The sequence below is a fragment of the Mesoplodon densirostris genome, chromosome 12 (genome assembly GCF_025265405.1).
Source record: "Mesoplodon densirostris isolate mMesDen1 chromosome 12, mMesDen1 primary haplotype, whole genome shotgun sequence".
Classification (NCBI taxonomy): Eukaryota; Metazoa; Chordata; class Mammalia; order Artiodactyla; family Ziphiidae; genus Mesoplodon; species Mesoplodon densirostris.
Window position 1 is genome coordinate 43,697,639 of NC_082672.1, and position 27,614 is coordinate 43,725,252.

At 40.7% G+C, this 27,614-nt stretch overlaps 1 protein-coding gene across 2 annotated transcripts in view; it reads right to left on the reverse strand.

Annotated features, from left to right (window-relative positions):
- The window catches only part of DCBLD1 (discoidin, CUB and LCCL domain containing 1), an 80,422-nt gene that overhangs the window by 13,468 nt on the left and 39,340 nt on the right, over nucleotides 1-27,614 (reverse strand). For both annotated transcript variants that reach the window (XM_060115241.1, XM_060115242.1), the window contains exons 5-6: nucleotides 23,892-23,964; nucleotides 2,276-2,409 (exon numbers count right to left, since the gene is read on the reverse strand). In XM_060115241.1, the coding sequence (XP_059971224.1) occupies nucleotides 2,276-2,409; nucleotides 23,892-23,964 (207 nt within the window). The remainder of the gene's footprint in view (nucleotides 1-2,275; nucleotides 2,410-23,891; nucleotides 23,965-27,614) is intronic.

Genomic DNA, 27,614 nt, shown 5'->3' on the forward strand with positions numbered 1-27,614 from the left:
ACACATAAAAAGAAATAGATCCTCCCAATGTTCATTGCAGCACTATTTACAACAGCCAAGACATGGAAGCAACCTAAATGCCCATTGACAGAGGAATGGATAAAGATGTGGTACATATATACAGTGGAATATTACTCAGCCATAAAAAAGAATGAGATAATGCTATTTGCAGCAATATGGATGGACCTAGAGATGATCATACTAAGTGAAGTCAGAAAAAGACAAATTATATGATATCACTCATATGTGGGATCTGATTTGAAAAAATGATACAAATGAACTTATTTACAAAACAGAAACAAACTTACAGATATCTGAAACAAACTTATAGTTACAAAGGGGAAACTTGGGGGGTAGGGATAATTCAGAAGCTTGGGATGAACATACACACACTACTATACATAAGATAGATAACCAACAAGGACCTACTGTATAACACAGGGAACTCTATTCTGTGATAACCTATATGAGAAAAGTATCTAAAAAAGAATGACTATATGTATATGTATAACTGAATCACTTTGCTGTAGACCTGAAACTAACACAACATTGTAAATCAACTATACTCCAATAAAATTTTTAAAAAAAAGAAACACCCTCAAAAGTCAAAGTCAAGCAGACATTTAAAGCTTACTGTGCATAAGCAATCACTCTTACTATAAATCAGGATATAAATATATAAATCAGGATATAAATTTTAATGTCCCAAAGAGTTTTAGGCAAGTACCTAAGTGAAAAAAATGTAGGGCTTCCCTGGTGCGCAGTGGTTAAGAATCCGCCTGCCAATGCAGGGCACACAGGTTCGAGCCCTGGTCCAGGAAGATCCCACATGCCGTGGAGCAACTAAGCCCGTGTGCCACAACTACTGAGCCTGAGCTCTAGAGCCTGCAAGCCACAGCTACTGAGCCAGTGTGTCACAACTACTGAAGCCCGCGCGCCTAGAGCCCGTGCTCTGCAACAAGAGAAGTCACTGCAGTGAGAAGCCCATGCACCGCAACGAAGAGTAGCCCCTGCTCGCTGCAACTAGAGAAAGCCGGCACGCAGCAACAAAGACGCAATGCAACCAAAAATAAATAAATAAATATTTTAAAAATGTATATACATATGTGTGCATATATGTAAGTATATATATGTATATTATAAAATTTTATTTATGTAAATAGTACATGTGTGTGTACACATACATGTGCATATATGTCAGCCGTATCTGCAGATTCTGCATCCCCAGATTCAACCAACCACAGAGTGAAAATATTCAGAAAAAAAAAATTCCAGAAAATTCCAATAAGTAAAATTGGAATTTGCCACATGCTGGCACCTATTTACACAACATTTACATTGTATTTACAACTATTTACATAACATTTACATTGTATTAGGTATAAATAATCTAGAGGTGATTTAAAATACATGGGAGGATGTGCACAGTTACATGTAAAGATTATGCCATTTTATATAAGGGACTTGAGCATCCGTGGATTTTGGTATCCACGGGGGTCCTGGAACCAATCCCCAAGGACACCAACTGTAAGTGGCTCAAGGAGCACGGTTCCCTCAATAGGCAGCCATCCATTCCAAAGCAAGTGTCCCTCTGGACCATTCCAAGCTGCCTGTTTATACTGGTGGACAGCTGGATCACAAGGCTGGCCTATCTTAGTTCAAACAGCTCTAGTTTTCCACTCCAGAAGCTGAGGAAACCTGAAAGTATCAAAAGCTGAGGTTGAGTGTTTAAAGCAATTGACATACGTTTTTCTTATGAAGCTAAAAGATCAGAGGATAACACAGAACAGAGAAGTTAACAATGTTAAAAAAAAAAAAGCAGCCATCTTTTTTTCTCTTCCCAACTATTATTCATCCTTAAGAGACTGTCTCTAGGGATCCTCTAGGGAGTTCAGTGGTTCTGCTGGGTTTATGTCAGTCCCTTATCTCCTTCAGTATCTTTGGTGATATTGGTGATGATCAGTAATTTACAGAATCAGGAAAAACTAGACAGGAATAAGCTTTATCCCCTCCCCGTAGAGCACCTGAGAGTAGAATGCTCTTCTGTCCTGGGGCTTCAGATGTGTGCTGTTCTAACTTACTTGTCAGTTAGCTTTTTTATTGCTGCATTTGTCTTCCACACTGACAGCATAAATGCTGCTCTAAGCAGTCACACACATTTTTCCCAGTTGACATGCCCTTGGTATCACATGCCTGCAGCCCTTTCCAGACTGTGAGCTGATGACTTGTGCCTGCGGGGTTACCTTCCACTCGGAACAAAAGGCAAAGTACTTACTGCCTTGAGAGCACACCATTGGCCAGGATCCCTTCGTATCGACTCATGCCTCTGCGCAGAAGCACACCAATCTGACCGCCCACTTCATCTGCAATTACTCCTGCATGGATGGCGGCTTTGCATAGTAAAGAGGTCTGAAACACAGCAACATCTCACTTACAAATGGCTCAACAATACATCTAAAATATAGCGGGAGCTTTTACATTTTGTTTCAACTTGTGCTCAGGATCCCTATTTGACCCCTGATATGGCTAAATTATAATTCATTTAAATAAAAAGTAGAAGGGGGTGGAAAAAATTATTGGCTAATTATCTCAGAATGACATCAGAGTCATTCTATTTATGCTGATGAACCTGGGAACCCTTCCACTAGGGAGGAAGGAAGGGAGATAATTCACAGTATTCATGGCTCTCCAGTGAATAACGCCTCCTGGTGGTGTGGTCATCTCCCACACCGACTCTGAACTGGGCCCTGGCGCGTGCTTTGTTCTGCAGGTAACGTGGCCCAGCAAACTGCCACACATGTCAGTGAGGCCACCTTAGACTCCCACCCCCAGATGACCTGCCACACGACTGCAGCTGCAGGCACAATTCTAGGTAAAGGAAGCTTAAGAACCAACCAGCCCACACTGCTGACCCACAAACTCATCAGCAAAGAAGATGGCTGTCATTCTAAGCCACTAAGTTTTGGGATGACTTGTTCAGCAAGAATAGGTAACATTAGTTTCTTACATTCGCTTTACTAAATATACATACTGAGGATCATTTGAAAAGGTGAACCTTCCATACCATAGCTTCATTTTAAAATTAGAGATTTAACAAGGCATCAAAACCAAGATGGTAGTGTCAGCCACAGAACACTGAATAAAACAGAAAACTTCATGAAGGTCTCAGAGTGATGACGAGCAACCCAGGGCCCAAGGCCTCCATCTCAGTTCCTGAATCTCCTCTGAGAGGGTCAAACAGCTGGCACCTGCTCAGCCCTCCAAGGCTGCTGGCTGGTGTGACAAACCCAGCAGGGGTACCTGGCAGGCTCTGATTAGCAGGGGACCCTGTGGTTGAAAGTGGGACTGCAGGAAGAAGTGGAACTGTTCCACGGGGTGCCCAGGCCCGTACGTCCCCTCGAGCACAGACCCATGGGGGAGGGTGATTAGGTATTTAGGCCAGGACTGAGGGGCCGAGAGGATCTTTTCCTCAATAAATTTTAGCAATGCCCTGCTTCTCTGCAATGGCTAGTGCCGAAAAGAGAAAAGCAGCTCATGAAATTGTGTTTCAATAACTGAACTTGGGAGTTTCTCTTTGTGTTAATGACAACAGTTTACCTTATTGCAGTGCAAAGTCTTCCTTAGATTTAGGTTACAGTATTAGGAGGACCAGTGAGACCAACTGTATTTTGCAACTAATGTAGTTGCAATAAAATTGAGAGCTTTTGTGATCTTTAACGTGGAGAGCTCATACTTTCCAAACTAGATTAGGTTTGGCAAAGGGAGTCAGTTTTGCAATGACTGCTATCATAGTGAAAAAAGGGGGAGGATTTCATGACAGAGAAGAAATATGAGAATGCTGAAACTGATGCAGATACTACCCTTCTTGATTTTGGGGAAAAAAAGAAGAATTAGAAGAGAAAGATAATACTCTTTAAAGAGGCAGCTTGCATTTCCATTTTTTCTGAATTTTCTTAAAAAGGTTTCTTATTACTGTTTTAGACTCTTTGGGTACAAAATAGAGGAGCTAGCTGTAAAAGTCCTGGATTTAAATTCAGCAACTTAGTGCATCATGCTGACTCTGCCTCTAACTCTACCAGGTGTGCTTAAGTCACCTCCCTGCTCTGGACCCGGCTTCCCGATTCATCTTCACAATGACAAGGCTGGACTGGGTGATGTCTCGAATCACCTTGTGATTCTAAAGGGCACCCTGTGTACCTCTTATAGGGTCCACGCAGGCCTGCCTCCCTCTCTCAGCCCCAAATGAAAAACAAAGTGGTCGGCTGGGCAGCTATTCCCTTGTCCCTAGGATCACCTGGCTTCCTTGGAATTCAGTCTGGGGATGGGATGGTCTTCATCCCAGCATCCCTGCCTTGTGTGTAGAGCTCTCACTGGACTTGGCATGTACAAGGGCCTCCTTGGTAACAAGAGGACAGATTCACAGGCCAACAAGCAACACGACCTATCAGCTTCATTGCCCAACAGATATTCACATTTCCCACAGTCCCCAGCATTGAGGGAACCCAGTGGTATGTGCCCCTTTTATGGAGTTTATTTCATTGCATTATTGCATGTTAAATTACACGTATTTATTTAATATTTTTTCATAATATTAAATGCAGGCCATAGGATACATCCCCAAGAGAATAACCACCAGATCTGGCTATCATATTATTATAATAAAATTTTCAGCCCTTTCCTGAGTTATTTCCTTAAAAAAAATCACCCGCTCACCCACTAACTTAAATAAAATTGATGTTTTCTAAAGTTGGGGATTTTTTGGTATCAATTTTTAAAATTCACACTCACTGAACCTGCTTTTTAAAAATTTCCTTTTGAACAGTAGATTTGTATTTTATTTTCTAGCTATTTTGAGGTTGAAACCTCACTGAAATGTAAATATAGGAAAGCCTAAGTTATTTAGTGATTACCTTAAACAAACAAAATAATTTAAATGTAATTCTTCAGGGAAGGGAACGCAATGGACAGTTGAGGAGAACACATGCAAGACTCATGAACTTGAAGGTTGATGGAACTAAACATCCCTGAAGCTCACTGAGCCACAAAAGATGGCCAAGCAGATAAGCATGAGAAGACTTAACTCTCAAAGCAGTTATCAAATCATCCCAGAACTGGAGTATTTTCTTAAGTCTTCCTTTAGGAAAAATCAACTTGTACGAAGAAGTATTGACAAAGTATTAAAATAAAATGTAATATAAACATTTTAGGTGGAAGGTGCCTCCGCTAACCTGATAGTTGAGCTGCTGAATTGCCTGGGTCCACGTCTCCGTCCAACCAGTATGTACTCTCCATGACCTCCTCCAGCTGGATTTTAGCCTGGACAAACCACTCTCCCTGCCCCACTGTTGGTCCACCACGTGAAAGAATGATTACCGTGTGGCTGGCAGGGTCCTGGTGCTCTGGCCGTGTGTCAAGCCTGAGCCTCTGACATGGGAGAGCCGAGTTCAGGACACTGGTCCACAAGAGACCTCCCTGCCCCTCGTAATATCAAACAGCAAAAGCTGTCACAAAGAGCTCCTTCTCAACGCTAAGACCCAGCTCCACTCAAGGACCAGCAAGCTACAGTGCTGGACACCCTATGGCCAACAACTAGCAAGATGGGAACACAACCCCACCCATTAGCAGAGAGGCTGCCTAAAATCATAAGAAGGTCACAGACACCCCAAAACACACCACCAGATATGGACCAGCCCACCAGAAAGATAAGATCCAGCCTCATCCACCAGAACACAGACACCAGTCTCCTCCACCAGGAAGCCTACAAAACCCACTGAATCAACCTTAACCACTGGGGGCAGACACCAAAAACAATGGGAACTACGAACCTGCAGCCTGGGAAAAGGAGACCCCAAACACAGTAAGGTAAGCAAAATGAGAAGACAGAGAAACACATATCAGATGAAGGAGCAAGCTAAAAACCCACCAGACCAAACAAAGGAAGAGGAAATAGGCAGTCTACCTGAAAAAGAATTCAGAGTAATGATAGTAAAGATGATCCAAAATCTTGGAAATAGAATGGAGAAAATACAAGAAAGGTTTAACAAGGACCTAGAAGAACTAAAGAGCAAACAAAATATGATGAACAACACAATAAATGAAATTAAAAATTCTCTAGAAGGGATCAATAGCAGAATAACTGAGGCAGAAGACCGGATAGGTGACCTGGAAGATAAAATAGTGGAAATAACTACTGCAGAGCAGAATAAAGAAAAAAGAATGAAAAGGATTGAGGACAGTCTCAGAGACCTCTGGGACAACATTAAATGCACCAGTATTTGAATTATAGGGGTCCCAGAAGAAGAAGAGAAAAGAAAGGGACTGAGAAATATTTGAAGAGATTATAGTTGAAAACTTCCCTAATATGCAGGAGATTTTTTTTTTTTTTTTTTGCAGTACGTGGGCCTCTCACTGTTGTGGCCTCTCCCATTGCAAAGCACAGGCTCTGGACATGCAGGCTCAGCGGCCATGGCTTACAGGCCTAGCCACTCTGCGGCATATGGGATCCTCCCAGACCAGGGCAGGAACCCGTGTCCCCTGCATCGGCAGGAGGGCTCCCAACCACTGCGCCACCAGGGAAGCCCGAAAACTTCCCTAATATGGGAAAGGAAATAGACAATCAAGTCCAGGAAGTGCAGAGAGTCCCATACAGTATAAATCCAAGGAGAAACACACCAAGACACATATTAATCAAACTATCAAAAATTAAATTCAAAGAAAATATATTAAAAGCAGTGAGGGAAAAGCAACAAATAACATACAATGGAATCCCCATAAGGTTAACAGCTGATCTTTCAGCAGAAACTCTGCAAGCCAGAAGGGAGTGGCTGGACATATTTAAAGTGATGAAAGGGAAAAACCTACAACCAAGATTACTCTACCCAGCAAGGATCTCATTCAGATTCATGAAGAAATTAAAACGTTCACAGACAAACAAAAGTTAAAAGAATTCAGCACCACCAAACCAGTTTTACAACAAATGCTAAAGGAACTTCTCTAGGCAGGAAACACAAGAGAAGGAAAAGACCTACAATAACAAACCCAAAACAATTAAGAAAATGGTAATAGGAACATACATATCAATAATTGCCTTAAATGGAAATGGATTAAATGCTCCAACCAAAAGACACAGACTGGCTGAATGTATGCAAAAACAAGACCTGTATATATGCTGTCTACAAGAGACCCGCTTCAGACCTAGGGACACATACAGACTGAAAGTGAGGGGATGGAAAAAGATATTCCATGCAAATGGAAATCAAAAGAAAGCTGGAGTAACAATTCTCATATCAGACAAAATAGACTTTAAAATAAAGACTATTACAAGAGACAAAGAAGGACACTACATAATGCTCAAGGGATCAATCCAAGAAGAAGATATAACAATTGTAAATATTTATGCACCCAACATAGGAGCACCTGAATACATAAGGCAAATGCTAACAGCCATAAAATGGGAAATCAACATTAACACAATCATAGTAGGGGACTTTAACACCCCACTTTCACCAATGGACAGATCAAATGAAAAAAATAAGGAAACACAAGCTTTAAATGACACATTAAACAAGATGGACTTAATTGATATTTATATGACATTCATCCCAAAACAGCAGAATACACTTTCTTCTCAAGTGCTCATGGAACATTCTCCAGGATAGATCATATCTTGGGTCACAAATCAAGCCATGGTAAATTTAAGAAAATTGAAATCGTATCAAGTATCTTTTCCAACCAAATGCTATGAGACTAGTTATCAATTACAGGAAAAAAACTGTTAAACATAAAAACACATGCAGGAGAGCCCGGAGGAAGATGGCGGAAGAGTAAGACGCGGAGATCACCTTCCTCCCCACAGATACATCAGAAATTCATCTACACGTGGAACAACTCCTACAGAACACCTACTGAACGCTGACAGAAGACCTCAGACCCCCTAAAAGGCAAGAAACTCCCCACATACCTGGGTAGGGCAAAAGAAAAAAAGAATAAACAGAGACAATAGGATAGGGACGGGACCTGCACCAGTGGGAGGGAGCCGTGAAGGAGGGAAGGTTTCTACACACTACAAGCCCCTTCGCGGGCGGAGACTGCAGGTGGCGGAGGGGGAAAGCTTCGGAGTAGCGGAGAAGAGCACAGCAACAGGGGTGTGGAGGGCAAAGCGGAGAGATTCCGGCACAGAGGATCGGTGCCCTCAGGCACACACCAGCCCGAGAGGCTTGTCTGCTCGGCCGCCGTGGCGGGCGGGGCTGGGAGCTGAGGCTTGGGTATCGGCTTTCAGTCGGAGCGCAGGGAGAGGACAGGGGCTGGCGGCAGGAAGAGAGCCTGAAGGGGTTAGTGCACCACGGCTAGCCCGGAGGGAGTCCGGGGAAAGGGTCTGGAGTTGCTGAAGAGGCAAGAGTCTTTTTTCACTTTCACTTTTGTTTCCTGGTGTGCGAGGAGAGGGCATTAAAAGGGCTGCTTAGGGAAGCGCCGGAGACAGGCGCGAGCCGCGGGTAAGGCGTGGACCGCGGAGACGGGCGTGGGCCGCCGCCGCCGCCGCCGCCGCCGCCGCCGCCGCCCACCGCCCACCGCCGCCCGCCGCCGCCCACCGCCGCCGCGGCCCGCTGCCGCCGCCGCCGCGGCCCGCCGCCGCCGCCGCCTGCCGCCGCCCGCCGCCGCCGCAGCCGCGGGGCCTGTGTGCGAGCGCGGGTCACTGTCCGCCCCGCCTTCCGGGGAACCTGTGCACCCCGCCACTGCCGGGGTCCCGAGACCTGGGGACGGCTTTCCCGGGAAAGCGCACGGAGCGCCACAGGCTGCTGCAACGTCACGCCGGCCTCTACCGCCGCAGGCCCGCCCCACACTACGCGCCCCTCCCTCCCCTCTGCCTGAGTGAGCCAGAGCCCCCGAATCAGCGGCTCCTTTAAACCCGTCCTGTCTGAGCGAAGAACGGACGCCCTCCGGCGACCTACGCACAGAGGCGGGGCCAGGTCCAAGGCTGAGACCCGGGAGCTGTGAGAGCAGAGTCAGGGAAATCTCTCTGTGCAGCCTCGGAGGCAGCGGATTAAAGCTCCACGGTCCATTTGATGTGCCCTGCGTCTGTGGAGTGCATGAATGGACAGCGAATCATCCCAAATTGAGGAAGTGGACTTTGAGGACAAGATTTAAGACTTTCCCCCCTTTTCCTCTTTTTACAACGAATTATTCCAAAGTAAGGAGGTGGACTTAGAGAGCAAGATTTCAGACTTCTTGCCCTTTTCCTCTTTTTACAACGAATTATCCCAAATTGAGGAGGTGGACTTGGAGAGCAAGATTTTTGATTTTTCCCCCTGCTCTCTTTTTGTGAATGTGTATGTGTAATCTTCTGTGTAAGATTCTCTCTGTATAGCTTTGCTTCCACCATATGTCCCAGGGTTCTATCGGTCCATTTTTTTTTTTTTTCCAATAATTACTTTCTAATTTTAATAACGCTACTATATTTCATACTTTATTCTATTTTACTTTACCTGCTCTTTCTTTTTTTCCTACCTTCCCTTCCTCCCTCCCTCCCTCCGCTCTTCCTTTCCTTCTTTCTTTTTCTTTCCTCCCTCCCTCCCACCCTTCTTCTTTCCACTTTCTTTTTCTTTCCTTCCTCCCTCCCTCCCTCCTGTCTTTCTTTCTTTCTTTCCTTCCTCCCTCCCTCCCTCCCTTCTTCCATTCACTCTTCCTTTTGCTTTCATTGCTCCCTCCCTCCCTCCTTTCTTTCCTTCTTTCTTTCCATCCTTCCTCACTCCCTCCCTCCTTTCTTTCTTTCTTCCTTCCTTCCTTCCTTTCTTCCCTTCTTCCTTTCTTTCCCTCTCTCTTTCTTTCTTCTACTAATTCTTTCTTTCTGCTTTTTCTCCCTGTTATTCTGAGCTGGGTGGATGAAAGGCTCTTGGTGCTGCAGCCAGGAGCCAGTGCTGTGCCTCTGACGTGGGAGAGCCAACTTCAGGACACGGGTCCACAAGAGACCTCCCAGCTCCACATAATATCAAGCAGCGAGAATCTCCCAGAGATCTCCATCCCAACACCAGCACCCAGCTTCAGTCAACGACCAGCAAGCTACAGTGCTGGTCACCCTATGCCAAGCAACTAGCAAGGCAGGAACACAACCCCACCCATTAGCAGAGAAGCTACCTAAAAACATAATAAGGCCATAGGCACCCCAAAACACACCACCAGACGTGGACCTGTCCACCAGAAAGACAAGATCGAGCCTCAACCACCAGAACACAGGCATTAGTCCCCCCCACCAGGAAGCCTACACAACCTACTGAAACAACCTTAGCCACTGGGGTCAGACGCGAAAAACAACGGGAACTACGAATCTGCAGCCTGCAAAAAGGAGACCCCAAACACAGTAACATAAGCAAAATGAGAAGACAGAAAAACACACAGCAGGTGAAGGAGCAAGATAAAAACCTACCAGACCTAACAAATGAAGAGGTAATAGGCAGTCTACCTGAAAAAGAATTCAGAATAATGATGGTAAAGATGATCCAAAATCTTGGAAATAGAATAGACAAAATGCAAGAAACAGTTAACAAGGACCTAGAAGAATTAAAGATGAATCAAGCATCGATTAAAAACACAATACATAAAATGAAAAATACTCTAGATGGGATCAATAGCAGAATAACTGAGGCAGAAGAACGGATAAGTGAGGTGGAAGATAAAATAGTGGAAATAACTGATGCAGAGCAAAATAAAGAAAAAAGAATGAAAAGAACAGAGGACAGTCTCAGAGACCTCTGGGACAACATTAAACGCACCAACATTCGAATTATAGGGGTTCCAGAAGAAGAAGAGAAAAAGAAAGGGACTGAGAAAATATTTGAAGAGATTATAGTTGAAAACTTCCCCAATATGGGAAAGGAAATAGTTAATCAAGTCCAGGAGGCACAGAGAGTCCCATACAGAATAAATCCAAGGAGAAATACACCAAGACACATATTAATCAAACTGTCAAAAATTAAACACAAAGAAATCATATTAAAAGCAGCAAGGGAAAAACAACAAATAACACACAAGGGAATCCCCATCAGGATAACAGCTGATCTCTCAGCAGAAACTCTACAAGCCAGAAGGGAGTGGCAGGACATAATTAAAGTGATGAAGGAGAGAAACCTGCAGCCAAGATTACTCTACCCAGCAAGGATCTCATTCAGATTTGATGGAGAAATTAAAACCTTTACAGACAAGCAAAAGCTGAGAGAGTTCAGCACCACCAAACCAGCTTTACAACAAATGCTAAAGGAACTTCTCTAGGCAAGAAACACAACAGAAGGAATATACCTACAATAACGAACTCAAAGCAATTAAGGAAATGGGAATAGGAACATACATATCAATAATTGCCTTAAATGTAAATGGACTAAATGCTCCCACCAAAAGACACAGAGTGGCTGAATGGATACAAAAACAAGACCCATATATATGCTGTCTACAAGAGACCCACTTCAGACCTAAAGACACATACAGATTGAAAGTAAGGGGATGGAAAAAGATATTCCATGCAAATGGAAATCAAAAGAAAGCTGGAGTAGCAATTCTTATATCAGACAAAATAGACTTTAAAATAAAGACTACTAGAAGAGACAAAGAAGGACACTACATAATGATCAAGGGATCGATCCAAGAAGAAGATATAACAATTGTAAATATTTATGCACCCAACATAGGAGCACCTCAATACATAAGGCAAATACTAACAGCCATAAAAGGGGAAATCGACAGTAACACAATCATAGTAGGGGACTTTAACACCCCACTTTCACCAATGGACAGATCATCCAAAATGAAAATAAATAAGGAAACACAAGCTTTAAATGATACATTAAACAAGATGGACTTAGTTGATATTTATAGGACATTTCATCCAAAAACAAGAGAATACACATTTTTCTCAAGTGCTCATGGAACATTCTCCAGGATAGATCATATCTTGGGTCACAAATCAAGCCTTGGTAAATTTAAGAAAATTGAAATTGTATCAAGTATCTTTTCCGACCACAATGCTATGAGACTAGACATCAATTACAGGAAAAGATCTGTAAAAAATACAAACACATGGAGGCTAAACAATACACTACTCAATAACGAAGTGATCACTGAAGAAATCAAAGAGGAAATTTAAAAATACCTAGAAACAAATGACAATGGAGACACGACAACCCAAAACCTATGGGATGCAGCAAAAGCAGTTCTAAGGGGGAAGTTTATAGCAATACAATCCCACCTTAAGAAACAGGAAACATTTCGAGTAAACAACCTGACCCTGCACCTAAAGCAATTAGAGAAAGAAGAACAAAAAACCCCCAAAGCTAGCAGAAGGAAAGAAATCATAAAGATCAGATCAGAAATAAATGAAAAAGAAATGAAGGAAACGATAGCAAAGATCAACCAAACTAAAAGCTGGTTCTTTGAGAAGATAAACAAAATTGACAAACCATTAGCCAGACTCATCAAGAAAAGAAGGGAGAAGACTCAAATCAATAGAATTAGAAATGAAAAAGGAGAAGTAACAACTGACACTGCAGAAATACAAAAGATCATGAGAGATTACTACAAGCAACTCTATGCCAATAAAATGGACAACCTGGAAGAAATGGACAAATTCTTAGAAATGCACAACCTGCCAAGACTGACTCAGGAAGAAATAGAAAATATGAATAGACCAATCACAAGCACTAAAATTGAAACTGTGATTAAAAACCTTCCATCAAACAAAAGCCCAGGACCAGATGGCTTCACAGGCGAATTCTATCAAACATTTAGAGAAGAGCTAACACCCATCCTTCTCAAACTCTTCCAAACAATTTCAGAGGAAGGAACACTCCCAAACTCATTCTACGAGGCCACCATCACCTTGATACCAAAACCAGGCAAGGATGTCACAAAGAAAGAAAACTACAGGCCAATATCACTGATGAACATAGATGCAAAAATCCTCAACAAAATACTAGCAAACAGAATCCAACAGCACATTAAAAGGATCATACACCATGATCAAGTGGGGTTTATTCCAGGAATGCAAGGATTCTTCAATATACGCAAATCAATCAATGTGATACACCATATTAACAAGTTGAAGGAGAAAAACCATATGATCATCTCAATAGATGCAGAGAAAGCTTTCGACAAAATTCAACACCCATTTATGATAAAAACCCTGCAGAAAGTAGGCATAGAGGGATCTTTCCTCAACATAATAAAGGCCATATATGACAAACCCACAGCCAACATTGTCCTCAATGGTGAGAAACTGAAACCATTTCCACTAAGATCAGGAACAAGACAAGGCTGCCCGCTCTCACCACTCTTATTCAACCTAGTTTTGGAAGTTTTAGCCACAGCAATCAGAGAAGAAAAGGAAATAAAAGGAATCCAAATCGGAAAAGAAGAAGTAAAGCTGTCATTGTTTGCAGATGACATGATACTATACATAGAGAATCCTAAAGATGCTACCGAAAAACTACTAGAGCTAATCAATGAATTTGGTAAAGTAGCAGGTTACAAAATTAATGTACAGAAATCTCTGGCATTCCTGTACACTAATGATGAAAAATCTGAAAATGAAATCACGAAAACACTCCCATTTACCATTGCAACAAAAAGAATAAAATATCTAGGAATAAACCTACCTAAGGAGACAAAAGACCTGTATGCAGAAAATTGTAAGACACTGATGAAAGAAATTAAAGATGATACAAACAGATGGAGAGATATACCATGCTCCTGGATTGGAAGAATCAATATTGTGAAAATGACTCTACTACCCAAAGCAATCTACAGATTCAATGCAATCCCTATCAAACTACCACTGGCATTTTTCACAGAACTAGAACAAAAAATTTCAAAATTTGTTTGGAAAAACAAAAGACCCCGAATAGCCAAAGCAATCTTGAGAACGAAAAAAGGAGCTGGAGGAATCAGGCTCCCTGACTTCAGACTATACTACAAAGCTACAGTAATTAAGACAGTGTGGTACTGGCATAAAAACAGAAAGATAGATCAGTGGATCAGGATAGAAAGCCCAGAGATAAACCCACGCACATATGGCCAACTTATCTTTGATAAAGGAGGCAGGAATGTACAGTGGAGAAAGGACAGCCTCTTCAATAAGTGGTGCTGGGAAAACTGGACAGGGACATGTAAAAGTATGAGATTAGATCATTCCCTAACACCATACACAAAAATAAGCTCAAAATGGATTAAAGACTTAAATGTAAGGCCAGAAACTATCAAACTCTTAGAGGAAAACATAGGTAGAACACTCTATGACATAAATCACAGCAAGATCCTTTTGGACCCACCTCCTAGAGAAATGGAAATAAAAACAAAGATAAACACATGGGACCTAATGAAACTTCAAAGCTTTTGCACAGCAAAGGAAACCATAAACAAGACCAAAAGACAACCCTCAGAATGGGAGAAAATATTTGCAAATGAAGCAACTGACAAAGGATTAATCTCCAAAATTTATAAACAGCTCATGCAGCTCAATAGCAAAAAAACAAACAACCCAATCCAAAAATGGGCAGAAGACTTAAGTAGGCATTTCTCCAAAGAAGATATACAGACTGCCAACAAACACATGAAAGAATGCTCAACATCATTAATCATTAGAGAAATGCAAATCAAAACTACAATGAGATATCATCTCACACCAGTCAGAATGGCCATCATCAAGAAATCTAGAAACAATAAATGCTGGAGAGGGTGTGGAGAAAAGGGAACACTCTTGCACTGCTGGTGGGAATGTGAATTGGTACAGCCACTATGGAGAACAGTATGGAGGTTCCTTAAAAAACTAAAAATAGAACTACCATATGATCCAGCAATCCCACTACTAGGCATATACCCTGAGAAAACCATAATTCAAAAAGAGACATGTACCAAAATGTTCATTGCAGCTCTATTCACAATAGCCCGGAGCTGGAAACAACCTAAGTGTCCATCATCGGATGAATGGATAAAGAAGATGTGGCACATATATACAATGGAATATTACTCAGCCATAAAAAGAAACGAAACTGAGCTATTTGTAATGAGGTGGATAGACCTAGAGTCTGTCATACAGAGTGAAGTAAGTCAGAAAGAGAAAGACAAATACCGTATGCTAACACATATATATGGAATATAAGAAAAAAAATGTCATGAAGAACCTAGGGGTAAAACGGGAATAAAGACACAGACCTACTTGAGAATGGACTTGAGGATATGGGGAGGGGGAAGGGTAAGCTGTGACAAAGCGAAAGAGAGGCATGGACATATATACACTACCAAACATAGGGTAGATAGATAGTGGGAAGCAGCCGCAGAGCACAGGGAGATCAGCTCGGTGCTTTGTGACTGCCTGGAGGGGAGGGATGGGGAGGGTGGGAGGGAGGGAGATGCATGAGGGAGGGGTTGTGGGAACAGATGTATATGTATGACTGATTCACTTTGTTATAAAGCAGAAACTAATAAAAAAAATAGAAAAAAAAACAAAAAAAACAAAAAAAAAACACATGCAGGCTAAACAATATGCTACTAAATAACCAAGAGATCACTGAAGAAATCAAAGAGGAAATCAAAAAATACCTAGAAACAAATGACAATGAAAACATGATGGCCCAAAACCTATGGGATGCAGCAAAAACAGTTCTAAGGTGGAAGTTTATAGCAATACAATCCTACCTTAAGAAACAGGAAACATCTCGAATAAACAACCTAACCTTGCACCTAAAGCAATTAGAAAAAGAAGGAAAAAAAAAACACCCCAAAGTTAGCAGAAGGAAACCAATCATGAAGATTAGGCCAAAAATAAATGAAAAAGAAATGAAGGAAACGATAGCAAAGATCAATAAAACTAAAAGCTGGTTCTTTGAGAAGATAAACAAAATTGATCACCCATTAGCCAGACTCATCAAGAAAAAAAAGGGAGAAGACTCAAAGCAGTAGAATTAGAAATGAAAAAGGAGAAGTAACAACTGACACTGCAGAAATACAAGGGATCATGAGAGATTACCTCAAGCAACTCTATGCCAATAAAATGGACAACCTGGAAGAAATGGAAAAATCCTTAGAAAAGCACAACCTTCCACGGCTGAACCCGGAAGAAACAGAAAATATAAACAGACCAATCACAAGCAATGAAATTGAAACTGTGATTAAAAGTCTTCCAACAAACAAAACCCCAGGACCAGATGGCTTCACACACGAATTCTATCAAACATTTAGAGAAGAGCTAACACCTATCCTTCCCAAACTCTTCCAAAATATAGCAGAGGGAGGAACACTCCCAAACTCATTCTACAAAGCCACCATCACCCTGATAACAAAACCAGACAACGATGTCACAAAGAAAGAAAACTACAGGCCAATATCACTGATGAACACAGATGCAAAAGTCCTCAACAAAATACTAGCAAACAGAATCCAGCAGCACATTAAGAGGATCATATACCATGATTAAGTGGGGTTTATCCCTGGATTGCAAGGATTCTTCAATATACACAAATCAATCAATGTGATAAACCATACTAACAAACAAGGATAAAAACCATATGATCATCTCAATAGATGCAGAAAAAGCTTTCAACAAAATTCAACACCCATTTATGATAAACACCCTCCAGAAAGTAGGCATAGAGGGAACTTACCTCAACATAATAAACGCCATATATGACAAACCCACAGCCAACACTGTTCTCAATGGTGAAAAACTGAAACCATTTCCACTAAGATCAGGAACAAGACAAGGTTGCCCACTCTCACCACTCTTATTCAACATAGTTTTGGAAGTTTTAGCCACAGCAATCAGAGAAGAAAAATAAAGGGAATCCAAATTGGAAAAGAAGAAGTAAAGCTGTCACTGTTTGCAGATGACACGATACTATACATAGAGAATCCTAAAGATGCTACCAGAAAACTACTAGAGCTAATCAATGAATTTGTTAAAGTAGCAGGATACAAACTTCATACACAGAAGTCTCTTGAATTCCTATACACCAATGATGAAAAATCTGAAAGAGAAATTAAGGAAACACTCCCATTTATCACTGCAACAAAAAGAGTAAAATACCTAGGAATAAACCTACCTAAGGAGACAAAAGACCTGTACGGAGAAAATTATAAGACACTGATGAAAGAAATTAAAGATGATACCAACAGATGGAGAGATATACCATGTTCTTGGATTGGAAGTATCAACATTGTGAAAATGACTATACTACCCAAAGCAATCTACAGATTCAATGCAATCCCTATCAAACTACCACTGGCATTTTTCACAGAAACAGAACAAAAAATTTCACAATTTGTATGGAAACACAAAGAACCCCAAACAGCCAAAGCAATCTTGAGAAAGAAAAATGGAGCTGGAGGAATCAGGCATCCTGACTTCAGACTATATTACAAAGCTACAGTAATCAACACAGTATGGTACTGGCAGAAAACAGAAATATAGATCAGTGGAACAGGATAGAAAGCCCATAGATAAACCTGCGCACCCATGGTCACCGTATCTTTGATAAAAGAGGCAAGAATATACAAAGGGGAAAAGAGAGCCTCTTCAATAAGTGGTGCTGGGAAAACTGGACAGCTACATGTAAAAGAATGAAATTAGAACACTCCCTAATAGCATACACAAAAATATATTCAAAATGGATTACAGACCTATTGTAAGGCCAGACACTGTAAAACTCTTAGAGGAAAACATAGGCAGAACACTCTATGACATAAATCACAGAAAGGTGCTTTGGACCCACCTCCTAGAGAAAGGGAAATAAAAACAAAAATAAACAAATGGGATGTAATGAAACTTAAAAGCTTTTGCACAGCTAAGGAAACCATAAACAAGATGAAAAGACAACCCTCAGAATGGGAGAAAATATTTGCAAACAAAGCAACTGACAAAGGATTAATCTCTAAAATATATAAACAGCTCATGCAGCTCAATATCAAAAAAACAAACAACCCAATCGAAAAATGGGCAGAAGACCTAAACAGACATTTCTCCAAAGAAGAGATACAGATGGCCAAGAAGCATATGAAAAGCTGATCAACATCACTAATCATTAGAGAACTGCAAATCAAAACTACAATGAGGGGCTTCCCTGGTGGCGCAGTGGTTGAGAGTCCGCCTGCCGATGCAGGGGACACAGGTTCGTGCCCTGGTCCGGGAAGATCCCACATGCTGCGGAGCGGCTGGGCCCGTGAGCTACGGCTGCTGAGCCTGCACGTCCAGAGCCTGTGCTCTGCAACGGGAGAGGCCACAGCAGTGAGAGGCCCGCGTACAGCAAAAAAAAAAAAAAAAAAAAAAAAAAAACTACAATGAGGTATCACCTCACACCAGTCATAATGGGCATCAACAAAAAAATCTACAAACCATAAATGCTGGAGAGTGTGTGGAGAAAAGGGAACCCTCTTGTACTGTTGGTGGGAATGTAAATTGATACAGCCACTATGGAGAACAGTATGGCGGTTCCTTCAAAAACTAAAAATAGAACTACCATACCACCCAGTAATCCCACTACTGGGCATATACCCTGAGAAAACCATAACTATTTACAACAGCCAGGACATGGAAGCAACCTAAGTGTTCATCAACAGATGAATGCATAAAGATGTGGCACATATATACAATGGAATATTACTCAGCCATAAAAAGAAACGAAATTGAGTTATTTGTAGTGAGGTGGATCGACCTAGAGTCTGTCATACAGAGTGAAGTAAGTCAGAAAGAGAAAAACAAATACCGTATGCTAACACATATATATGGACTCTAAGGAAAAAAATGGTCATGAAGAACCTAGGGGGCAAGACAGCAATAAAGACAGAGACCTACTAGAGAATGGACTTGAGGATACGGGGAGGGGGAAGGGTAAGCTGGGACAAAGTGAGAGAGTGGCATGGACATATATCCACTACCAAATATAAAACAGATAGCTAGTGGGAAGCAACCACATAGCACAGGGAGATCAGCTCAGTGCTTTGTGACCACCTAGAGGGTGGGATAAGGAGCGGGGGAGGGAGACGCAAGAGGGTGAGATATGGGGATATATGTATATGTATAGCTGATTCACTTGTTATACAGCAGCAACTAACACAACTATGTAAAGCACTTATCAATAAAGACATTTTAAAAAAGTAAACGTTTTAGGTTGACTTTAATAAAACATGAAGAAAGCACATGTTTAAAATGTTGTCAGAGGGCTTCCCTGGTAGTGCAGTGGTTAAGAATCCACCTGCTAATGCAGCGGACATGGGTTCGAGCCCTAGTCCAGGAAAATCCCACCTGCTGCAGAGCAACTAAGCTCGTGCACCTTAACTACTGAGCCTGCGCTCTAGAGGCCACGAGCCACAACCACTGAAGCCCACATGCCTAGAGCCTGTGCTCAGCAACAAGAGAAGCCACCGCAATGCGAAGCCCGTGCACTGCAATGAAGCGTAGCCCCCGCTCACGGCAACTAGAGAAAGCCCGCGCGCAGCAACAAAGACCCAACGCAGCCAAAAATAAATAAATAAATAGATTAAAATGTTGGTGGGATGATGGTCAAATGTTAAATAATAAAAATATATTCCTCATTCTATCCTATGCATTGTTTCAGTGTTGCTGCAGTCTTCATAATTACCATGATGATAACATTTTCTTTAGGAAAGCAATACATTCATTATAGAAATTTTGGAAAATAGGAAAAAAATAAAATCACTCCTATTGTCATCCGTCAGAGACAATCACTCACCAACACAGTGTACTTACCTCTGGCTTGTTGTGGGTGTAGGCGATGGACTGGGTTTCTCCCTTTCTCCCCTAAACCAGGAGCACACTTTTTGCACTGTCTGCCTTTAATTTACCATACTCCTTGAACATTTTTGGGGAATGAGGAATTACTGAAACGAGTGAGTTAAGGGATGTGTTCCACTTAAAAGCAGGTGGTACGGTCAGCAGGCTTGGGAGAAGGTGCCAAGAGAAAAACTGTTCTGGGGGCTTTTTATTTTCAGTTTCCAGGTGAGCCTACACCATAAGATGCCTTAATTCAGCAGTCGAGGAGACAGAATCACAGCATCTCCCGAACTCTAAAAGATCTTTAAAGTTTTCTGCTGACACCTCCCGACAGACTGTCCCACTCTCCACCCACAGCACCTTCCATACACATACAGGCTACCCTGACGAATGGCTGTAACCTCTACACTGGACACTTCCAGTGATTAGGGCCTTTCTTGAGACACCCTATCCCGTTTTGCATTGTTCAGCTATTCCTTATATGCCACAGAAATTGGCCTCCCTGATCCTGGTTCTGCCTTTTGAAACAACACAGAATGAACCAATTCTTTTTCTCTAATTACTCTTTAATTCATGCCATTTCTTCCCTGTGACAGAGCATCTGCTTCTTCAACAGCTTCTCTAGTAACTTGTTTTACAGATTCTGTCATCCTGACCAAGAGGATATGCTTAGGTTTTGCAAAGATCCTTCCAGAAAAGACTTGTTACAACTGAACATATTCCCTAAGAGGAAGACACCCTCGAGGAGAGACTCTAAGAGAACCCGCATGATCTCTGCCTACTGGTATTCTCCTCTTGTGTAATCCCCTTAGGCGGGGGTGGGAGCTGTGGCTTTCTCCTAACTAATAGGATATGGCAAAGGTGATAGGACAGCACTCTCATGATAACATTAAAGATTGTAGCCTGTCCTGCTGGGAGACTCCCTAGTTAGGAAACTCTCCATTGCTGGCTTTGGTTAAAAAGCAAAAGCCTAAAAGCCTAAGCAATTGAAACTTGATCCTGTAGGTGGTAGTGACACCTTCAAAGCTTCTGAATAGGGAGAATAAGAACCTATCTAAGCGAATCTAAGGGGAGGGGCAATATAGGGGTGGGGAATTAAGAGGTACAAACTATTAGGTATAAAATAAGCTACAAGGATATTTTGTACAACATGGGGGATATAGCCAATATTTTACAATAACTATAAATGTAGTATAACCTTTAAAAATTGTGAGTCACCAATATCAAAAAAACAAACAACCCAATCCAAAAATGGGCAGAAGACCTAAATAGACATTTCTCCAAAGAAGATATACAGACAGCCAACAAACACATGAAAGAATGCTCAATATCATTAATCATTAGAGAAATGCAAATCAAAACTACAATGAGATATCATCTCACACCAGTCAGAATGGCCATCATCAAAAAATCTACAAACAATAAATGCTGCAGAGAGTGTGAAGAAAAGGGAACCCTCTTGTACTGTTGGTGGGAATGTAAATTGATACAGCCACTATGGAGAACAGAATGGAGCTTCCTTAAAAAACTAAAAATAGAACTACCATACCACCCAGTAATCCCACTACTGGGCATATACCCTGAGAAAACCATAATTCAAAAAGAGTCATGTACCAAAATGTTCACTGCAGCTCTATTTACAATAGCCAGGACATGGAAGCAACCTAAGTGTCCATCAACAGATGAATGGATAAAGAAGATGTGGCACATATACACAAGGGAGTATTACTCAGCCATAAAAAGAAACAAAATTGAGTTATTTGTAGTGAGGTGGATCGACCTAGAGTCTGTCATACAGAGTGAAGTAAGTCAGAAAGAGAAAAACAAATACTGTATGCTAACACATATATATGAAATCTAAGAAAAAAAAATGGTCATGAAGAACCTACGGGCAAGACGGGAATAAAGACACAAACCTACTAGAGAATGGACTTGAGGACATGGGGAGGGGGAAGGGTAAGCTGGGACGAAGTGAGAGAGTGGCATGGACATATATACACTACCAAACGTAAAATAGCTAGTGGGAAGCAGCTGCATAGCACAGGGAGATCAGCTCGGTGCTTTGTGACCACCTAGAGGGGTGGGATAGGGAGGGTGGGAGGGAGGGAGACGCAAGAGGGAAGAGATATGGGAACATATGTATATGTATAACTGATTCACTTTGTCATAAAGCAGAAACTAACACACCACTGTAAAGCAATTATACTCCAATAAAGATGTTAAAAAAATTGTGAGTCACTATATTGTACACCTGTAACATATAATATTATACAGTAACTATACATCAATAAAATTAAAAAAAATAAAGATGGTACACAGACGGCGGAGAGAAAATAATCAGAGGGAGAAAGAAAAAAAAAAAGCAAGTAGCCATGTTGGGGAGGCCCACATGTAAGGAGCTGAGGACAGCCTCCAACCAAAATCCAGGAAGAAACTGAGGTCCTCAATCCAACAACCCATCAGTAACTGAATGCTGCCAACACCATGTGAGCTTAGAAACAAATATTTTCCTAGTCAAGCCTCAGATGAAACTGCAGCCCCACTGACACCCTGTGTCACCTTGGATACACCCTTGTGAGTGTTCCTCACTCAAACTCAGCAGGCCACGCTCAAACTTCTGACCCACAGAACATGAGAGAGAATACATGTGTTGTTTCAAGCTTCTAAGTTTTTGGTAATAGTCATGTAGCAATAGATATCTAATATACACACAGTATCAATATATACCACAAAAAGACACTAATCAGACTTCTTTGAAGAGATTAGTTTTCAAAATACAAATTTTCCCTCCAGATGAAATCATACTGGAAGCAAATGGTGTAAAACCAGTTGGTGCATCAAATAGGAAACCTGTTTGTTAGCACTTCCAGATCAGGTACTGAGGCCTACCACCCAGGAAACCATTAACCTGTTACTCTGAAAAAGAGAGCTCTGTCAAGAGGAGGTGAGATCAACGAATAAAGCAAGAAAGAAACAATGCTATTTCTCTTTCTGCATATAATTCTTAAGTTTCTTACACAGGACAGGAAAACAATAAATTAAAACTTTATATTGCTAGGGGGAGAAAACTATACCTCAACATTTTAGTTCTTTTGGTTAATTTCCTGAAGTCATCTAGGACTTCAGCCTGTGCCGAGTATATTTTCAAATTGAGGTCGTGTAAATCATTTTAAGATTCAGTTTCTAGGTCAAGTAAATATCCTCTGTCAATCTTGTAAATTAAGACAACACAAGAAAAAGGAAACAAAGAACAAAATCACAAAACCTGCTGCTTCCAGAATCAGGATGTACTGAAAGCAAAATTAAAGCCAAGTTTTTTCCCTCCTGCTGGAGATATATGATCAAGCTCCTAGAACATGTATGTTTTCCCCGTGCATAAAGAACTCTTAGAAAAGTTCCATCACTATATAGATTTTCACATTTCTAATAACTCAAGCCCCTTCCCGTAAGCTATAAACCCAACTATTTTGAATAGCAAATTTTTAAAAATCAGGTATCAGATTTCCAGGATAGAAATCTGTAAATAGTAAGAAACAAAGGATTGTGTATCTGGATATAAGATATATACTTTAGAAAAATGATTTCTTGTGAATTTATTTTTTTCTGGGAACAATTTATATCACCCAGAGAGTTTCAATAGGCATTAGAAATTGGAGTGCAAGGAGGGAGGGGAATAATATATATGAGCAGGGCATACAGCTTTGCTGGTCCTAGATATAATGTCACTATTCTGTGATGTAAAATGTTCATGTCCTTGGCTGTATTACATGAATCAATTGGAGCATTAAAGTAAAGAAATAAATTATAACAAAAGGATGATCTCTTATAAAAATTGGATGGAATTATACCCTTAGGTATAATTAATATAAATATAAATAATATAAAGGGTTTTGTTTACCATTTCATTTATAGTATGCTTAACTGGAAATGCTAAAAATAGGAATGAATGCATGAATAACCTTGGTTTTTATACTTATTTCATTTATTCCCAGAAAAGAGAACTGTGCATCTACCTACAAAGTTTTATATCTTATTTGACTTTACTTTGTAAAGAATTCAGGCAGAGCAACAAGCACTAACTCTTTTTCATTTCCTCACTGCCATAAAATTACCCTCAATTACTTACATCTCTATATCCATGCACCACATTCCCAGAAATATCTCCTGCTATGTCTCTACAACCAGCCGGGCAGAACTTGCTGGAAAAAAAATAAAGAGTTTATATTTTATTAGGTCGTACTGAAATTAAAAAGTGTGAAATTATACTTAAAAGTATTTTCTCTCCTCTATACAACATGCAGGAATATCTTTCTTTAATGATAAATCAGAAACCTGATTTGTGAAAACACAGACTTATCTAAAATGTTCATCTGAAGGCAAGTTTTACACAATTATTTGTTTTATATCAAAATTCATTATAAACTCTATTAAACAATGAGCTTCCCTAAAGCATCTTAATTGATTTTAAGAGGTCCAAGAAATGTTAAGTAAAAAGGTAAACATTCGGGGCTTCCCTGGTGGCGCAGTGGTTGAGAGTCTGCCTGCTGATGCAGGGGACACGGGTTCGTGCCCGGTCTGGGAAGATCCCACATGCCGCGGAGCGGCTGGGCCCGTGAGCCATGGCCGCTGAGCCTGCGCGTCTGGAGCCTGTGCTCTGCAACGGGAGAGGCCACAACAGTGACAGGCCCACGTACCGCAAAAAAAAAAAAAAAGGTAAAGTTTCTAAATACAGTATATATATCATACTCTTGTTTTTATAAAAAGAAATGTTTAAATAACAATTTATGTTTTCTATGGATAAAAAGAAAACAAGGAAGAATATCTCTGAATTCTCTCTAAGTGTAGGAGTTTGAGAAACTATCACTTTCTGTGTTACTAACTCTGTAAATTTGGATTCACTCTACTAGCATTACCCAATTGGACCACAATGGAAGCCATACATGTTAATTTAAATATTCTAGTAGCCACATTAAAAAAATCAAAAGAAACAGGCAAAATTAATATTAATATTACTCATATATTCTGTTTAACCTAATATATTCAAAATGTATCATTTCCACATGTAATGAACAGAAGAATTATCAAGATATTTCCAGTCTTTTTTTTTTTAATAAGTTTTCAAAATCTGCCGTATATTCTATACTTACAGCACACCTCAATTTGAATTAGTCAAGTTTAAATGCCTGGAGAGTGATGGTCTACATTAGTTATAAATTACTTTTGCAATCAGAAAAAAAGGTGTATATTTTTTTCAGCTTTACTGGGGTATAGTTGACAAACAAAATTGTAAAATATTTAAAGTGTACATCACGATGATTTGATATACGTATACACTGAAAGAATTTCTTCCACCTAGTTAGTTAAACACAGCCATCACCTCATACAAACACACACACACACACACACACACACACACACACACACACGTATATATATATTTTTTGGTGAGAATATTTAAGCTCTACTCTCTTAACAAATTTCAATTACACAATATGGTGTTATCAGCTATAGTCACCACGTTATACATTAGATCCTCAGACCTTATTCATCTCGATAGCTGAAAGTTTATACCCTTTTATCAACCTTTCCCTATTTCCCCTAACCTTCAGCCCCCAGGAACTACTTTCTGTTTCTATGAGTTTGACTAAAAGAGGTATATTTAAAATTAGGATTTCATTTACTTAAGAGTCATTTTTCAAGAAACTTTTCAGAAACATGTCATGGCATATGGTATGGTTGGGTGTGGCTTAGGGTGTGTTGACCCAGGCTCTGTTACTACCTAACTAGCTATGTGACCCCGAATATTGCATATAATCCCCCTTAAATTCAGTTTCCTCTTCTGTAGTTCCTTCAAGCATCAACATTTCAATAGGCCATGAGAGACAACCATACATCTAAAAAGACGTGCAAAAGGAAACTCAAAATATTATGTGAACATTGACAGCTTTAAAGATGAATGCCATAGGCCCTTGTTTCTATATATACCATATTACAATAATGTTTGCTTTGTTTGTTCAAGAAGAATGTACCAGCCCAAGCAGATTCCAAAATAGCAGTTGCTTTTATTTCATTTCCTCTCAGTTTCCTCCTGCTGACTTAGCAAATTAGATGTGTAACAGAATCTAATTATCAAAACTACCCAAATAAATGGTTCATAATTCTTCCCCATTGACCTAATGGAATCCAGCACTACAGCAATAATCAAGGAATTAAGAAACAGAAATAATGGTAATCCTATTACAGGTTTACAGTTCCTTATCCTAGCCCTTAGAGCCAGATGTATTTCAGAATTCAGAATTTTGGGGATTTTAGAAAAGTAAAACAGTGCCAATAATGTATATGATGCACGACTCCACTGAGGTCTGCAAATATTAATCAAAACATTAATCTCTGTATCAAATATATGGATAGTCAAATTAGGTCAAATACATAAAGACAAAACAGCCTCATGTTTAATTTAGTCCAATTTTGCTGTCAGGTGAATTTAAGGTCACATTAATCAGGTACTGCCACCAAATGAGTTACAAAAATCTTTTGACTTTTAAAGCTTTCTGCATTTCACAATTATGGATGAAGGATTATGGCCCTGTACTAGTCATCATACCTCATCTTTTTTTTTTTTTTTTTGCGGTATGCGGGCCTCTCACTGTTGTGGCCTCCCCCGTTGCGGAGCACAGGCTCCGGATGCGCAGGCTCCGGACGCACAGGCTCAGCGGCCATGGCTCACGGGCCCAGCCGCTCCGCGGCATATGGGATCCTCCCAGACCGGGGCACGAACCCGTATCCCCTGCATCGGCAGGCGGACTCTCAACCACTTGCGCCACCAGGGAGGCCCCATACCTCATCTTTAACTAAACACTACAAATAGGCTGGGCTACAGCTTAGATGATCTGACACCATAACATCACACTGTAGGGTTGAATATATTCCTTTCTCTAAGAGGATAGGAAATGACTATTGATGCCCAGAGGCCCTGTCACCACTGGGACTGTACACGTATGGCTGGGAAGAAAATGCTGCTGAATGTCTGCATTGGATGAACAGCAACTTTAAGGGCAACATTTAATTACTGGTCATTTTCATTTTTGTCTTTTCTCAACTGGCCTTCATATTAGTAAACACTAGAGTTGATTCTGCATATAAAAGAATCTCATTTATTAGAGTATCAGAGGGATAGGACCATGGACTCTTAAGCTTGACTTTTGGGGTATTCTTATTTATTGTGTAGCCCTAAGCAGGTTATTTAATTGCTTTGTGCCTCTGTTTTTGGGGTAAAATAGAACGTGCCTCATCGGCGTACTGGAACATTCACATGAGCTATCTATATGCTAACTCCAGAGAGCTGTACCTGGTACTAAGAAAACACTCTAGTGAGTTAGAGTTGTTGTTAGTGTTTTTGTTGACAATGACCTATAGACCTGTGGTTCTCAACTAGGGGTGATTTCTGCCCACCAGCAGACCTCTGGAAACGTCTGGAGACATTTATCATGACTGGGTCATATCGACCAGGGATGCTGCTAAATACCCACAATGCACACAACAGAAATTATCCAATCCAAAATATCAATAGTGCCAAGGCTGAAAATCCCCCTCTAGACTTTTACTTTACAGATGAGAAAACGTACATCTAAGAGATTAAGTCATTTTTCCAGTTAAAGTAAAGCTGGGATGAAAATTTTCATCTCCTATTCTCAGTAAGTCTCTTTTTTGTGGGAAAGAGAAAATGAACCCCTCCAGAATTACAAAAGTCACTCCCAAATGCTGGCCCGGTAAAAAAAAATGCACTCTAGACTCCATTTTGGCTCATTGGTACTACAGTAGAACTCAAGGGTCAGCAAACTGTGACCCA